The sequence below is a fragment of the Microplitis demolitor genome, chromosome 9 (genome assembly GCF_026212275.2).
Source record: "Microplitis demolitor isolate Queensland-Clemson2020A chromosome 9, iyMicDemo2.1a, whole genome shotgun sequence".
In the NCBI taxonomy this organism is placed as follows: domain Eukaryota; kingdom Metazoa; phylum Arthropoda; class Insecta; order Hymenoptera; family Braconidae; genus Microplitis; species Microplitis demolitor.
In genome coordinates this window covers 582,391-600,621 of record NC_068553.1, presented here as the reverse complement: position 1 = coordinate 600,621, position 18,231 = coordinate 582,391, and the positions used below count along the sequence as shown (strand labels likewise).

General features: G+C 28.1%; 1 protein-coding gene across 3 annotated transcripts in view; it reads left to right on the top strand.

The window, feature by feature from the left end:
* Positions 1-18,231, top strand: part of LOC103579191 (endoplasmic reticulum membrane sensor NFE2L1) — a 65,671-nt gene that overhangs the window by 15,121 nt on the left and 32,319 nt on the right. For all 3 annotated transcript variants that reach the window (XM_014444834.2, XM_014444832.2, XM_014444833.2), the window contains 2 exons: positions 1,499-1,660; positions 5,597-5,666. In XM_014444834.2, the coding sequence (XP_014300320.1) occupies positions 1,499-1,660; positions 5,597-5,666 (232 nt within the window). The remainder of the gene's footprint in view (positions 1-1,498; positions 1,661-5,596; positions 5,667-18,231) is intronic.

The window sequence follows — 18,231 nt, the reverse complement described above, 5'->3', positions numbered from 1 at the left end:
TTTTTTTTTATTTTTATGGAACATTTAAGCAGACAGTATGAAGCTTTGGTTGATACAAGTTTCGATATATCGAAATTTGGTGTATCGATTTGATGTAATTTCGAGATATCGAATCGATTTATCGAAGGGATGCAATCGATTTTTTAGAACGTTTTTATAAATCTATTGATTTTTAAATTTCGATATATTAGATTGTAAAAATTCGATACCTCGATAATCGAAAACTCGATAGTGAAGAATTTCGACATCTCGAATTGAGGATTTACTTTTCTAAAAAATTTTATATATGTATTTTTTTTTATTTTAATAAATCGATTTTCACGAATTTCGATATCTCGTATCTCGATAAATCGAAAGTATAAAATTTCGATATCTCGAACTAAAAGTTCGATTTTCTAGAAAATTTTTTCAAATAAATTTTTAAAAGAACTTCGATACCTCGAAACTCAATATATCGATAGTAAAAAAATTCGATATCTCGTATCTCGATAAATCGAAAGTAAAACATTTCGATATCTCGAATTGAAAATCCGATTCCCTAGAAAATTTTTTCAAATAAATTTTTAAAAAAACTTCGATACCTCGAAACTTAATGTATCGATAGTGAAAAATTTCGATATTTCGTATCTCGATAAATCGAAAGTGTAAAATTTCGATACCTCGAACTAAAAATTTGATTTTCTAGAAAACTTTTTAAAAAAAAATTTTTGAAAGAACTTCGATACCTCGAAACCCAATATATCGATATATCGATATTAAAAATTTCGATATCTCGAACCGTAAATTAAAAAATCAATTTTCGAGAAAAAAAAATTCTCTATACCTTAAAAAAAAAATCCACGCATGCGTATCGAAGGCGCGTCAAAAAAAAAAAGTTACCAATCATAACTCACGTAATACAAGTTGTTACAGTTACGAAACATTAATTTCCTTGTTTTAATTATAGTCAACTTGGAGCAATGGCGGCCGTGTTTTTTCTTTCCTTTCTTCCTCCCAGTTTTTTTTTTCTTTTCATCTTTTATTTATTTTATCTTTATTTCATTTTTTCCCCATCACGAATAGGAACTCGACTCGAGGATGCCGGGAAAAAACCCGCAGAGGAAGTGAGAGGGGACTTTGATTAATGATCTTGTATCGGATTTACCATCGCTCAAACCAAGATAAAAAAACTCAACGACTTTTATATAAAAATTTTTCTACCACTCACAATATCCCTCCCCCTCCTTGGTCTAAAAAAATTTTTCGCGGGAAAAAATTCAAATTTAAAAAATTTAAATTTTCCCGCGAAATTATAATTCAATTTTTATTTAAATTTCGCGGTATTTTTGAAGGAAAAATTAATTAGTTGGAGTGTAAGTGAGCGTAGGCAGACTTTAAGTAACCGTAAAAAATTACAAGACCGTAAAAAATGACAATTGAGTGAATTTTAAGAGCGAAAATTGCAGCGTCACGGGCGCCAGGGGTTAAATACTTAAAGATAATTTTTTTTAAATTACAGGATATGGATCTAATCGAGGTCTTGTGGAAGCAAGATGTCGATTTGGGATTCACGATGGCGGATGTCGAGAGGGCGAAAACCGAATCCTCGAGCTCGCAAGAAAAAAAAGTCGAGTTGGATGATATTGAGAAGCTAAAACTCGAGACAGTCACCAAAAAAGAGGTAATTTATTTTTATAATTCACGAAAAAGTTTTGGGCTGCCAAAAAAAATTCAATTTCGCCCGAGCGCCACTTTGAAAAAATTCAAAAAAAAAAAATTTTTTGAGTAATTTTTACAAAAAATGAATAAGTAAAACCATAGATGGCTAGAGAGTTGTATGACCTACACTTTTGGTCTCTTTGAAAATTTTGATAAATTTAAAATTTCGGATTTGGATTAATAATCAAATTTCGATCATTATAGCCTGTTATTTTATATTCATGGCGATTTCAAGCATAATTTATGGAGTTATTACATAAAATGAGAGGTCATTAAAAAGGAAATTAAATTTCCTACAATTTTTGTGTCTTTGAAAATTTTTCTAGAAGCCATATTTCAGAAGTTATAGAGGTTTGAAATCTTGTCAAAAAGTTTAAGAATTTTTGTTTCCAAATTTTTGAGTATTTATACTTGAATTATCGTCATTATCTTTCGAAATATCGAGTTTACGAAAATTTTCAAAGTAACCAAAGTTGTAGGCAATTAAATTTCCTACAATTTTTGTCTCTTAGAAAATTTTTCTAAAAGCCATATTTCAAAAGTTACAGAGGTTTGAAATCTTGTCAAAAATTTTTTTCCAAATTCTTGTGTATCTACACTCGAATTTTCGTCATTATCTTCCGAAATATCGAGTTTACGAAAATTTTCAAAGACAACAAAATTGTAGGCAATTAAATTTCCCAAAAAACAAGCCCGAGTTTTTTCATTTATCCCCGTAATCATCGGAGATATTAATAACCCAAGTATTCGTACAAACGAAAGTTCCCTTGGATAAAATAAAAAATCAATAATTATTCCATTATTGTTATTAATTAATAACATGAATCCAAGCAGAAACAATTGTTACAAGATGTATACAGCAACAGAAAAACCAGATGAATTTAGCTGAGGGTTAGTGATAAATTGCCCGAGTTTTAGTTTACTAGGGACTGAATCCCGTCTCCCGTATTCTTAACGAGGGTGTGGACCAGTTGTAAAAAAGTTTAAGCCCCTTTTCTAGAGGGGTCTTTTTGCTTGTATATATACGTATATATATTCTACATCCATTTGGTTATTGGTAGAAACTAGAGGCTAGACGGTGACGTGAAAGGAGATTGGAGCTTCGTGATATTTAATACTGCGCAGCTTCCTCGATTACTAATGGTTACTAAAATTCGACATTCCTACAATGGGCGTTGCAATTTATCTCATTTGCGTCTGTTATAAATTTTTTTTTGAACCTTAAATTCAAGAGAATTCGTCCTTTCATAGAATTTTCTAACTTTTTCGTACTTTTCCTCATATATTTATTAATATATCCCTTAATTATCAATATAAATATATAAGCGACCATATATTTTTGAAGGAAATTTAATTTCCTACAATTTCGGTCTCTTATAAATTTTCTCTAAAACCCTTCATTTCAAAGATATAGGCAGGAATATAAAATTCTCTTAAATTTAACCCGCGAAATTCAAAATTTTTAAAATATTTTTTTTAATTTCCACCTCAGCCATCGGTAACATAAAAATTTGTAATTATTTTTAGTTACAAAAAAATATTAATTTATTTTTGTCATTTATTCGATTCTCTCGTTATTTATTTAAGAAGTTAATTAATGACGATTAATATATTTTAATAATTATAAATATGAGTTTGTCATTTTACAAACTAATGACCCATGATCATGATCATTATCAATAGTCAATACGTCCGTCTTTAAGCCAGTCCAGCCTCGATGCTGAACATCGCCGACCATAAATGCTAAATCATTCTGTAATTTTACTCTGGAATTTAAACTTCATGGTGGTTATCACTCTCATTCTCATGATATTTACGTCCTTAAGCATCATAACAATTTTTTTTATGACCCTCATTATTAATCTTTCCTCAGAATTTAAATTTCAAAAAAATTTCTTACTTTTATTTGATCATTAAAATAAAAAATTAATGCTCTGATTTATTTAAAACTTTGGAGGGCTACAAGCAATAAAAAGACCTTGTAATCACAAAAAAAAATTTTTCAATCGGTTAATTAGCTTACGAGATATCGAGACTTCGTATCTTCGTACGTACGTACGTTAAAAATTTAAATCCGGAATTTTTACTTTTGAGAAGCATTTTTTGGCGGAAATATTGAATTTACGAAAAAAGTTACAAATACCTTTTTTGTAGAGAATTTAGTACTGAACAAATTTATTTCAGTACTTTTTTTCCGTATCTTTGATAGTTGAGCCATAATTTTCATTTTTTTAATCCATAAATTTTTGTCAAAAAATTTTTATCAAATTTTTGTGTACGGAAACTTTGATTGGCTTTTTTGGGTTAAATATTAGAGATACGACAAAAATGTAAGAGACCTTTTTTGTAGGGAATTTAATTTTCTATAATTTTGTCTCAGTACATTTTTTTCGTATCTTTGATAATTAAGCCGTAATTTCGATTTTTTGGTAAATTTTTCTGTACGGAAACTTTTTTCGAATTAAATATGAGAAACATAATAAAAATATGAGAGAGTTAATTTGTAGCAAATTAAATTTCCATAAAAATAAGTCAATAAGTCAAAAAAGTTTATTAGTACTAAGGTCTTATGAGCTAACCATTAAAGTTACAGTGGCAACATTTAAATCTTGGGGTTTAAGCCCTAAGTCGAGCACGTTCCGACTACTGTCCTAAATCTTACATCAGCCACAAAGAAGATTAGACACGTTCGTACCCACGCGTCCTAATCTTTTTAAATCGTTAATATTTTTATCCAAATCCTTTAACTTATCGTTCATTTTTATCTACAAGCATTTAAAATTATCAAGATTTTTTTAAATTTAAATTTACCGCCAATTTTAATTTTCGCGGGAAAAATTCAAATTTCGCGGGATAATTAAAAATTTTACTTTCTTAGAGAAGGAAAGATTAAAAATTTAAATTACGCGGAAAAATATAAATTTCAAATTAAAATTACGCGGGAAAAATTCAAACTTGAATTTCGTTAAAAAAAAGATAGGGAACGAAAAAGAGAAAGAAATGAAGATGACTTTGAATTTTAGTTGTTGTTGTTACAGTGTTGGTCTTTGTTCTTTGGGAATTTAGTATCTCTCTTACTCGAGCTGGTTTTATCGAATAGTCTTTTGTAGCGCAACGAGACGCCGATCGTTCAATAACGTGAAGATCTTTTCGATTATCGTGATCTGAATGGATACGCTCATGGAATTCAGATCTTAAGACCAGAACAAAGGATAGATTATTATTCCCACGGCTCACTACTATTATTATTTATTATTATTATTTATAAAAATATTTTTATACTAATTCAGAGCATTGCATTTTTTGAAATATTTTTCAAAGCGCGATAACTTTTGAACTGTGGTTTTTAGGGAATTTTTATAGGAGACCGAAATTGTGGGAAATTTAATTTCCTTTAAAAATATGTAGCTATTTATATATTTGTATGAATAATTAAGGGATGTATATATAAATATATGAGGAAAAGTAGGATAGTATTTTGAAATTTTTGAAAATTTTTTTTCTAGGCCCATAACTTCTAAACGGAGGGTTTTAGGGAAAATTCATAAGAGACCGAAATTGTGGGAAATTAAATTTCCTACAATTTTGGTCTCTTACAAAATTTTCCTAAAACCTCTAGTTTAGAAGTTATGGCCTATCAAAGATATTTTCTAAAATTTCATAGCTTTTTCTCACTTTTCTTCATATATTTATGAATATTTTCCTTATTTATCAATATAAATATATAAACTCCTACATATTTTTAAAGGAAATTAAATTTTCCACATTTTCGGTCTCTTACAAAATTTTCCTAAAACACTTCCTTCAAAAGTTATGCGCCCCCGAAGTCTATCCCATAAACGCCTCATAAATTTTCCGAAAATTTTCCCAAAAAATAAAAAATTTTCCCTCATTACAGAAAGAAGAAGTCGCCGAAACAGACGACAATCCATGGGCTGGGTTATCTTATACAGTCGACGTAGAAACAGGTAAAAACATTTTCAAAAATTTTTTCAATTTCCGTTTTCCCAAAAAATTTAATTTTGTATATAAGAGTAATTACTCTCATTACAATGCGTTATGACACTAAACATATATTATGAAAGCAAACATATAATACATATATAAACAATGACTAATTTAAAAAATATTTAATTTTTATAAAAAAGGAAGTGTCGCATAATTAAACGACTTGCTGACCGTTTCGGAAAATTATCAACCGTGTACACGATCATATATACATATATATATTTATTATAGTTTGTCTTAAATTTAAAAAAACAATTTTTTTTATGAATAATTTTATTTCCCCATAGGGAGTGGCCGTAACGCCTTTAGCTTTCATTTCTAACTTGCCCTGCCCTTTAATTCCTCATAAATATTCATATATATGTACCTTCTCTCATATATTTCAAACTCTCTGTTTTCGATAAAAAATTTCTCTTATTTTAATCAAGATTTTATATTATAATTATTGTAGAGTTAATTAATGAGGTAATTAGAAAAAGTAGTAGGTCATCAGAAAGGAAATTTAATGCTCTACAATTTTAGTCTCATTGAAAATTCACGAAAAGTTGATGGTTTAGAAGTTAGAGCCGTTTGAAGCCGAGTTCAAAAGTTCAAATTTCGGTTAAGAGAGAATTTGAATTTTTTTTTTTTAATTGATGATTAATTAAGGAAATTATTGGAGTAATTGGAATAATTCAGAGGTCATTGGAAAGGAAATTTAATTTCCTTTGTTTTTTGTCTGATACAAAATTTTCGAAAAGTTAATTGTTGAGAAGTTACAGCCGTTTGAAGTTAAAGACAAATTAATAATGAGTTCAAAAATTTGGCCATCATTATATTTATATTTTTATCAATATCTTCGGTTATTTATCAGATAAATAAATAAAAAAGGGTTGGATTCCAAAGGAAATTGAATTTCCCACAATTTTTCTCTCTTATAAAATTTTCCTAAAACCTCTCCTTCAAAAGTTATCGCCCTTTGAAAAATTTTTCCAAAAATTTTCTACTATTTTCTATTTTATCTCATATATTTATCTATATATCCCTTAAATATGAATATAAATACATCAATAGCTACATATTTTTAAAGGAAATTAAATTTCCGTCAATTTTCCTTTCTTATAAATTTTCCCTAAAACCGTTAGTTTCGGAGTTATTGGCCAAAATGTAAGTATATAAATTCAAAAATTTAAAATTCGCGGTCAAAATTATTTGTCATTATTATTTATTGATCTTTAATGATTAATTAATGTCTTAAAAAATATATATGTATACTTATAAGACCTACGTGATTGTGATATTGCTCAATGTACAATCGAATATTATATGAGAAGATTTTAATCTTAGACGTCATGGCGGGTCCTGACATCTACGACTTTGTCCGTTTTTTTTTTTTTAATGAAAAAAATAATAATAATAATTGTTATTATTGTATACAATATTTATGAAGGAATAATTACAAAAAATATTTATATTAAAAATAATAATTAGATAAAAAAAAAATTTTATTCGAATAAAAAAAAAAAAGCAATCAGTCTACTCATTACTTGGCTATCGCGTGGATCGATCGAAAGTCAGTTTTGAATGCCGCTTGATTAATGGATCATCGATTTAAAATAAATTATTATAAAAAAATAAAAAAAAAAAAAAATAAAAAAATTTCTTTGAGTAGAATTTTCTGATTTTCAATTTTGAGGAATTTAGACTTGAAAGTGGGCAATAAATTTTTGGAAAATTGTAAACTAAAAAAAAAGTCAAATTTATTTGGAAAATTGGGGGAAAAATAAATTTTGCGCTGATTTTTTTTTTTGTGAAGAGTTTCAAAAATTTATAAGTCGGGTTCTAATTGTCGTAGAGACTTATTTAAGGTCTCAAAATTTTATTCAAAGATTCCTCTATACACGTGTAAATTTCCATTCCTTAATTTCCAGTAGTTTCTCGGCTACAAATTTTAAAAGATCTCAAAAAAAATTCCAAAACCCAAGTATTTAATTTAAATTTATTTTTTTTTACCAAAATCACAATAAAATTACAAGCATCCGTAATATCGAGTCTCCGTCCAATGCCCTCTCAAACGAGTACCCACAACACTACCCTTTCATATATATTTCCACATATATAAAAAATATATAAAATGTTCATTGCGCATATGAATTTTTTTTCAGACTTCTAATCAAGATTCTGACTAAACTATCGACTTTACGGATAAAGTCCACAGGACCTTTTTTGCAGAGAATTTAATTTCCTACAAATTTGGTCCTTATATATTTTTTCATATATTCGATAGCTTGGCTAGAATTTTAATTCAAAGTTTATTTATTTTTTTATGGCGCCCAAATTCCATCAACGAAACAAAAGTATATATATATATATATATATAGAAAGGCGGAGCATATGTGAAATACGTGGGTCGCATGCGTTAAAAATTAAACCATCTGTCACGTATGAGGGCGTATTTTATTCTCGTGCTAGACATTCCCACTATTTTTTTTTCTGTAACTTTAGAGAACCCAATAGTTGATTGTAGCCAGCCAATATTTTTTAAAAATTCAATTTCCGGTAAATTAGTCACGGAAATATTAATTTTAATATTTTTATTTTACCGAAATATACATTTAAGATCAACCGCCGCGACGCTCAAATTTAAACCCCGGGTTATCAAAAATATTTTTCCCGCCTTTATCCCTACTAATTTAAAAAATAAAATTTTCCAAAATTCAAACTTCAAAATTTTCTCACAAATTTTATTCTAGAATTTAAATTTCATGGTTATCACTCTCATTCTCATTATATGTACGTCCTTGAGCATCATAACAATTTTTTTTATGACCCTCATTATTAATCTTTCCCCAGAATTTAAATTTCAAAAAAATTTCTTACTTTTATTTGATCACTAAAATAAAAAATTAATGCTCTGATTTATTTAGAACTTTGTAGGGCTACAAGCAATAAAAAGACCTTATAATCACAAAAAAAAATTTTTCAATCGGTTAATTAGCTTACGAGATATCAAGACTCCGTATCTTCGTACGTACGTACGTTAAAAATTTAAATCCGGAATTTTTACTTTTGAGAAGCATTTTTTGGCGGAAATATTGAATTTACGAAAAAAGTTACTAATACCTTTTTTGTAGAGAATTTAGTACTGAACAAATTTATTCCAGTACTTTTTTTCCGTATCTTTGATAGTTGAGCCATAATTTTCATTTTTTTAATCCATAAATTTTTGTCAAAAAATTTTTATCAAATTTTTGTGTATGGAAACGTTGATTGGCTTTTTTGGGTTAAATATTACAGATACGACAAAAATGAAATTAACCTTTTTTGTAGGGAATTTAATTCTCTACAATTTTATCTCAGTACATTTTTTTCATATCTTTAATAATTAAGCCGTAATTTTGATTTTTTGTTAAATCTTTCTGTACGGAAACTTTTTTCATTTATTTATTTAAATTTTTTATTTGAATTACACTACAAAGCCTAAGAAATTTTTTTAAGCCTCATACGGGGCGAGTAGGTCACCAATAACCGGATAAATTTTAAGTCATATTGTTACGAAGAAAAAAAAAATGCCTCCCGTAGTTTCGTTTGAAATGGCCGCGAGTCCCTCGGGATAATCAATATTTGGAAGCAAGCGTGTTGGGTTTAATTCATATATATATATATATATATATATATATATATATATATATATATATATATATATATATATATATATATATATATATATATATATATATATTTGTGTGGGTAGAGCAGCTGAGACCGAATCGTTGATGACTCGACTAATTTTACCCCGATGTTAACGGACTTAGAACGCGAACACGCACCATTACTCATATCTCGGCTCATTGCATCAGGAGATACACGCCCGAGGGGATGATACCACCTTATCCTCCTCCTTTTTATAACAAAAACCCAAAGCTGGGAAATTAAATTCCTACTGGCGACTGCCGGCTTCCGACAAAATTTCCTTCATTTTTTTTCTGTTTTCTATCTTTCTGTTAAATTTTTACAGTGGGGAAATTTTTTGGGGGTAGAAATGAACAGATGAGATTCCGGGCTATAATTTGAAAAAAAATTTTGTCTGGATGGGGAAAAATTGAGAAAGAGAGGGAAAATTGAAAGGAATTTTTGGGAGAGAGGAATTTTAAAAATTAATTGCTCGGGTTCTAATTGCGCTACAGACTTTTTTAAGGGCTTAAAATTTCCTTTGATCCTTACTCTATACACATGTAAATTTTCATTTCTTAATCTCTAAAAGCTTTGGAGTTACGAATTTTTAAAAATTGTCGCGGAAGAAAACGCGAAATTTTAGAAATTGATAATTTAAATTAAAAAAATTCATAACTCAGGTTCTAATTACCCTAGAGACTTCTTCTTGGTCTCAAAAGTTTCGTCAATCCTTCCTCTATAACCCTGTAAATTTTAATTTCTTAATCTCCAGTGGCTTCAGAGCTACGAATTTTTAAATATTTAAAAATTAAAAAGACCGCGAAAATCTGCGAATTTGAAATTTAAAATTCAAAAATTCATAACTCTGGATCTAATTACCCTAGAGACTTCTTCTTGGTCTCAAAAGTTTCGTCAATCCTTCCTCTATAACCCTGTAAATTTTAATTTCTTAATCTCCAGTGACTTCAGAGCTACGAATTTTTAAATATTTCAAAATTAAAAAGACCGCGAAAATCCGCGAATTTAAAATTTAAAATTCAAAAATTCATAACTCTGGATCTAATTACCCTAGAGACTTCTTCTTGGTCTCAAAAGTTTCGTCAATCCTTCCTCTATAAGCCTGTAAATTTTTATTTCTTAATCTCTAGTGACTTCAGAGCTACGAATTTTTAAATATTTCAAAATTAAAAAGACCGCGAAAATCCGCGAATTTGAAATTTAAAATTCAAAAATTCATAACTCTGGTTCTAATTACCCTAGAGACTTCTTCTTGGGCTCAAAATTTTCAACAATCCTTCCTCTGTAACCCTGTAAATTTTCATTTCTTAATCTCCAGTAGCTACAGAGCTATAATTTTCAAAAATTCCCAAAAATTATTCGTAAAAAAAAAAAACTAAATAAATATATTTATATACAAATAAATATATATGAAACGTATGGTTAAATAACAATAAAAAATTTGTGACGTGATAGTTGAATGAGAAGATGAAGAAGTGACTTTTTAAGTCACCATGAGTTTGCAAGTCTCGAAATAATAATAAAAAAAAAAAAAGTAGAAATGAAATTTTACTCGGAGAAATAGACATCGCAAGTTGAATCCCAAATAGCTCGAGTAGTCTCATGTCTCATCGAGTCTCGAGTCGAATTGTCGACGGCCATTGTGTCTGTTGTTAAAATAAAAATCAAGAAGAAGAATAAGAAAAGATTCAATTTTTCATTTCACGATTGAGAAAAAATAAAAAAAAATCAAAAGAATGAAAATCTGACGCGGGATCTGAGAGTTTTTAATACGAATTTTATTATAATATTTTAATCTAGAGAGTGATTAATGCGTTCGTGCACTTAAAAATGATTTATTGTCGAGATTGTAGGCGAAGTTAAATAATAATTACAATTTTTAAAATTAACTAATTTCGATTATTTAAAAAAATATTTTTTTTTTTTTATTGTAGCTTAGAAACTAATACAGGGTGAGAGTTAAAAGTTTATGGGTTTATAGAGGAAGGATTGCAGAAACTTTTGGGAGTAAGAAGACTACTCTAGGGTAATTAGAACCAAAGTTATGACTTTTTGAATTTTAAATTTCAAATTTCGCGGTTTATTTAGTGGGGGGTTTTTAAAAATTCGTAGCTTAGTAACGATTCGAGATTAAAAAATGAAAATTTACAGGGTTATAGAGAAAGGATTGACGAAACTTTTGAGACCAAGAAGAAGTCTCTAGTGTAATTAAAAGCTGAGTTATGAATGTTTGAATTTTAAATTTTAAATTTGCAGATTTTCGCGGTCTTTTTGATTTTTCAATATTTAAAAATCTGTAGCTCTGAAGCAACTTAAGATTAAGAAATAAAAATTTACAGGGTTATAGAGGAAGGATTAACGAAACTTTTGAGACCAAGAAGAAGTCTCTAGTGTAATTAAAAGCTGAGTTATGAATGTTTGAATTTTAAATTTTAAATTCGCAGATTTTCGCGGTCTTTTTGATTTTTCAATATTTAAAAATCTGTAGCTCTGAAGCAACTAAAGATTAAGAAATAAAAATTTACAGGGTTATAGAGAAAGGATTGACGAAACTTTTGAGACCAAGAAGAAGTCTCTAGTGTACTTAAAAGCTGAGTTATAAATTTTTGAATTTTAAATTTTAAATTCGCAGATTTTCGCGGTCTTTTTAATTTTTCAATATTTAAAAATCTGTAGCTCTGAAGCAACTAAAGATTAAAAAATAAAAATTTACAGGGTTATAGAGGAAGGATTGACGAAACTTTTGAGACCAAGAAAGAGTCTCTAGCTCAATTAGAACCAGAGTAATAAATTTTTTCTGTCATTAACGGTTCAAATGAGAGAAAAAAAAATTTTTCCACTGTCACTAAAACAAATAATTTTCTGGTAAATTTTGAAAATAAATGAAAAAAATTTGCACAGGACTGTAGTTGATAGTCGTAGGAAAATTTTGAGACCAAGATTTATTTTTTAGCCGGTTAAATTTACGAGTAAGAAATAATAATAGCGAGTAATTCAGTGAGTCATTGACACTTGTTCGGTAAGATCTCGATGATATTCAAATAAGTGGCGCCACGATGATACGACGATGGTGTCGATGATTGTTCAGTAACATGATTATGTTATTTAACTTAAAATAAAACCAGGTTACACCTAAAACTCGATTCTAAGCATGACGACACCAAAACACGATATATAAACTCACGAGCTTGCGATTCATGACAACTTGCAATACTATATCAAGGTTAACCTGTCTAACAATTTGTTTACACTCTACATTACTCAATCCCATTTAAAAACCAATTTTTTTAAATTTTGATATTTTTCTTTTAGCAAAATGTACAAATTTTGATTTTTGCTCAGATTATAAAAATTTGTAGCTCTGTAGCTACTGGAGATTAAGAAATGAAAATTTACAGGGTTACAGAGGAAGGATTGTTGAAAATTTTGAGCCCAAGAAGAAGTCTCTAGGGTAATTAGAACCGGAGTTATGAATTTTTAAAATTTGAATTTCAAATTCGCGAATTTTCGCGGGTTTTTAATTAGACAATTTTTAAAAATTTGTAGCTCTGAGGTTATTGAAGATTAAGGAATCAAAATTTAGAGGTGTATAGAGGAACGATTGAAGAAATTTTTGAGACCTTAAAAAAGTCTCTTGGGTAATTAGGGCCAGAGTTATAAATTTGTGAAATTTAAATTTTAAATTTGCGAAATTTCGCGGGTTTTTTTGGGGGAATTTTTAAAAATTTGTAGCTCTCGGGCTAGTGGAGATTAAGAAATGAAAATTTATATGTGTATAGAGGAAGGGTCAAAGAAAATTTAGAGACCTTAAAAAAGTTTCTAGGGTAATTAGGGCCAGAGTTATAAATTTTTTAAATTTAAATTTTAAATTTGCGAAATTTCGCGGGTTTTTAATTAGTCAATTTTCAAAAATTTGTAGCTCTGAGGCTACTATTGGTTAAGGAATGAAAATTTACAGGATTATAGGGGGAGGAATAAAGAAACTTTTGAGCCCAAGAATAAGTCTCTAGGGTAATTAGAATCAAAGTTATGAATTTTTTAATATTAAAATTGTAAACTCACGAAATTTCGCGGTTTTTTTGGGTACGTTTTAAAAAATTTGTAACTTATAAGCGATTGGAAATTAAGAATTGAAATTTTGAACGTCTACAGAGGGAGGATTAAAGAAACTTTTGAGACCCAGAAGAAGACTCTAGGGCAATTGGAACCGAAGTTATTAATTTTTAAAATTCAAATTTTAAATCCGCCAAATATTGGCGGTATTTTTCAACTGCGAAACAAATAAATTTAAAAATAAAAATAACAAAGAAATTTATAAAATTTTTTTTCCAAAATATACATCAAAGACTGACTAAAATATATAGCCCAATAACGGGCTTTCAAGACTACCAGTTTCCAAGCTACGAATTTAAAAAACTTCAAAAAAATTTTTTTTGTAAAAAATTTAAAAAATAAACATAATAAAAATTTTATTTATTATTTTTTTTATAAAAATACTTAAGGAGGCTCTTACTGAGTTATTTAGTTACTGAAGAGTAAAAATGAAGGAATTCAAAGCAGGAGCAAAAATATTGGTCAGGTGCAAGCAGTTAAGACGCCAGACTACCGATTTTAGTGTTTATTTAGGATTTTGTTAAAGATATAGATCAGTGTGTCTATTCAAAGTGACGAGTTGTCACTTTACCGACCATTAACTTCTTAACGCGTTTACAATTTTAAACTTAAGAATAAAAAAAAAAATTTCTTTTTTTAATTTTGGATTAAATTGGAGTAAAAATTTCATTTAAGTTCCTGCTCCTATTTTACGTCATTTAATTTTTTTTTTTTCAACATTTTTTTTGTGAAAAAGTTTACTGAATAAATGAAAAAAAAAAACCGCGAAAATCCGCGGATTTTTAAATTTTAGTTTTGAAAATTTATAACTCCGGTTCTAATTACTTTAGAGTCTTGTTTTTGGTCTCAAAATTTTCGTGAATCCTTCCTTTATAGACGTGCAAAATTTCAAATCTTAATCGCAAAACGTTCATAAGCTAAAATTTTTTAAAAACTTGTACCAAAAAAAGCGGGAAATTTTGCAAATTTAAAATTTAAATTTCAAAAATTTATAACTCTGGCCCTAATTACCGTAGACACTTTTTTGAGGTCTCAAAATTTTCTTTATTCCTTCCTCTGTAATCCTGTAAATTTTCATTCCTTAATCTCCAGTCGCTTCAGAGCTATAAATTTTCAAAAATTGAATAATTAAAAACCCGCGAAAATTCACGAATTTGAAATTCAAATTTAAAAAATTAATAATTCCGGCTCTAATTACCCCAGAGACTTCTTCTTGGGCTCAAAATTTTCTTTATTCCTCTCTCTATAACCCTGTAAAATTTTATTCCTTAATCTCTGATAGTTTTCGAGAAATGAATTTTTCAAAGCCAAGTTATAAAAAAATTTAATACCAGACTCGCGGCGGCTCCATTTTATAAAACTTAAAATTAAATTTAATGCTCGAACCGACGGTATATTGATTAATATATTTATATATATATATAATATATGAGTGTGAGAAGAGAAATGATGAGGCGAGTCCCCCCAATGGGGGCTCGGGAATGTTATAAAGGCCCCCCTTCTCTGTGAGAACATTCTGCTGCGCATTGTCAGCGGCCATCTTTAAATTCTCTCTCTCGAACGCCATTGGCTGGTTAATTTTTTTTATCTTTTTTAATTTACATTTTTTTTAGTTTCTTTATTGAAGAGCCGTTCACTATTCGTACCGATACCCGAGGGATTTTATTGTCCCTCAGTTTCAAAACTCTGGCGCGACTCCGCGGATTTTCCTCGCGATTTGGTAGAAAAATTTTCACTCGATTTTCTTTTATCTCGAGTGTGATTTAAACTTTTTTTTTCATCGAGTTGTGGTTTTACAGAGTGATTTTTTTTTTGTTTGAAAAATTTGAAAATTAAAATTTTGTCTATGGAAAATTTTTTTGTGATGGAAATTTTTTAGTGAATTTTCAATGGATTAAATTTGATTGGGAGTAAAAATCAGGTAAATGTTTTTTTTAAGGAAAATTTTGTTTGTTATAAAAGAAAATTTGAGTTTTCTTTATGGAAAATTTTTAATGAAATTTAATATCTGAAGAAAATTCAATTTTTTGAATGAAAAATTTCAAAAATTTGAGGAAAACTCATTTTTAACTGAAGTAAATGTGAAAATTTAATGAAAATTCATTTTTTTCTATGGAAAATTCTGAAAACGCTGTTATAAATTTTCTTTCGATAAAAAAAATCCTTCAATTGTCGGGAAATATACGAAAATTGTGAAAAAAATATTTTATCTGAGAAAATTGAGAAATTGATGGAAAATTCATTTTCTTCGTGGAAAATTTTATTAGCAAGAGGTTAAAAAATTTTGTTTCCGGAAAAACTGCAATAAAAATTGAAAATTAAATTTTTTCCGTCGGAAAATTACGAAATTCAAAAGAAATTGCGTTTTTCGTGTGAAAATCATGAAAATTGACTGAAAACAATATTTATTCTCGGAAAATGATTCAAGTCACGTTAGAAAATTTATAAAATATTCAAGCACACGAAAAAATCATTGGAAAATGAATTTTCAACGAAAAATTTTGTTTGCTAATTAAAAATCGAATTTTCCTGGTCATAATCGAAAAATCGGCCGAAGAATTAAATGAACAATGTATTTTTAAGAAATACTAGATTTTTCCTAAGGCGAAAACGAAAAATTTCGGTAAAAATATTTATTTCACTGGGAAATTGAAGAAAATTTTGGAAAAATATGAAAATTTTCTGTATGAATTTCAAAATTCGGAGGAACAATTTTATTTTTACACTAATTTCAAGAAAATCATAAGAATTTTCATGTCATTTGGAAAATTATAAACTTTTTAGAAAAGAAAAAAGATTTCACCGGGAAAATGAAGAAAATTTGAATAAATTGATCTTTTTTTTTTTGGAAAATTATTCAAGTCACATTGGAAAATTCAGAGAATATTTGAATAGACGGGAAAATAATAGAAAATTGAATTTTCTATTTAAAATTTTCTTTACTAATTAGAAAATTGAATTTTACCGGCATTCATTGGAAAATCGTCGGAAAACTTCAACACGAAAAATCTATTTCACCTAGAAAAATAAAATTTTATCTTTTATAAATGTTTTTTCACAGGAAAAGTTTAATATTTTCTTAAAAAATATTTATTTCAAGGGAAATTGAAGTAAATTTCCGAAAAAAAAGAAAATTTTCAGTGAAAATTGTTAAATTCAAAGGAAATATTTTCACAATAATTTTACGAAAATCATGAAAAATTTTTCATTTCATTCAGAAAATTGTAAATTTTCTAGAAAAAAAATATTTCCCTGGGAAAATAAAGAAAATTCTTAGGAAAAATTTCATTTTCACTCAAAACATTGAAAATTTTCCGGAAAAATTCTAATTTTTCGAAAAGTTGAAAAATTTATAGAAAAAAAAAATTTTCCGCAATATTTTCAAAAAAATCATAAAAATTTTGCGTTTTCATGAAAAATTTCAAAATTTCTACAGAAAAAAAATATTTTTCCTCCGTATACATTAAGAAAAATCGAATAAATATATCAAGAAATATCTCAATGAAAAATCCATATTTTCAGAACCGACAAAAATAAAAGATGAAATTTAAAAAAATTCTCTAAAATTTTTCTGCAAAATCATCGCGGTAACAAAGCGACACGAGTTTTTTTAAATTTTCCGTCCCTCTTAACTCCGGCGCATATATATTTCTAAGCAATCTATACTACTGGAATAGTAGAAAAAATCTATAATATATAAGTATAAAATATATATACATACAGCCGCTGACAGATCATTTCTCATATTTATTTCTATTCTTTTTAATTTTATTTCAAAAGCATTTTCATCCCTAACGACCGATCATCATAATAACTACTCCATTACTTGCAAAAATTCATATATATTTATAACTATGTGTATTAATAATCCGGGTGGGTTTTAGTAAAGAATATATAATACATATATATGAAAAAAAAATATAAAATGCACAAGAATACATTTTCACTCTACTGTTTGCCTGTCACGAATTTTAGTGACAAATATATGTCTATATATATATATGAGTTTCTGGATTGATGTCTATTTTTGTGAGACCTTGTAAGGAAGCTAATTAATGTTCTTATAAATTGGGGTAGTTATTTTTGGGGGAGAATTGATTCAAATTGATTTAGGGGGTGGGGGCAGGCCGACGGGACTGAGATTTGTTTTTTTTTAATTTTTGGCAAAAAAAGTAGAAAATTTACTGAAGAAAAAAAGAGAGGAAATTTCAAGTTGAAAAAAAACGGCGAAATTTGAATTTTTAAAAAAAGTCCGCGAAATTTGAATTTTAAAAAAAAGTCGCGGGAAATTTGAAATATTTAAAACAAAAGTTTGCGGCGGTAAATATTGAGTTATGAAGTTGTTACTTTGATAAAATTGAAGAAAAAAAAACTTGTAGAAACTCAAAAAAAACTTTTTTTTTTTTTTGGAATTTTTCTTTCGATTTTGAGTTGAGAATTTAGATTCTAACTTTAGTTCTAATTGCTTTAGGTACTCGTTCTTGGGCTTAAAAGTTACTTTAATCCTCGCTCTATAACCCTATAAAATTTTATTCCTTAATCCCCAGTCATTCCTACCCAAAAATTTTCAAAAGTTCAAAAAATAAAAACCGGGAAAGTCCGCGAATTCAAAATTTAAACTTAAAAAATTCATAACTCCGGTTCTAATTACCCTAGAACCTTCTTCTTGGTCTCAAAATTTTCTCCAAACCTTCCTCTATATCTCTCTAAATTTTCGTTTCCTCATCTCCCATCATTGAC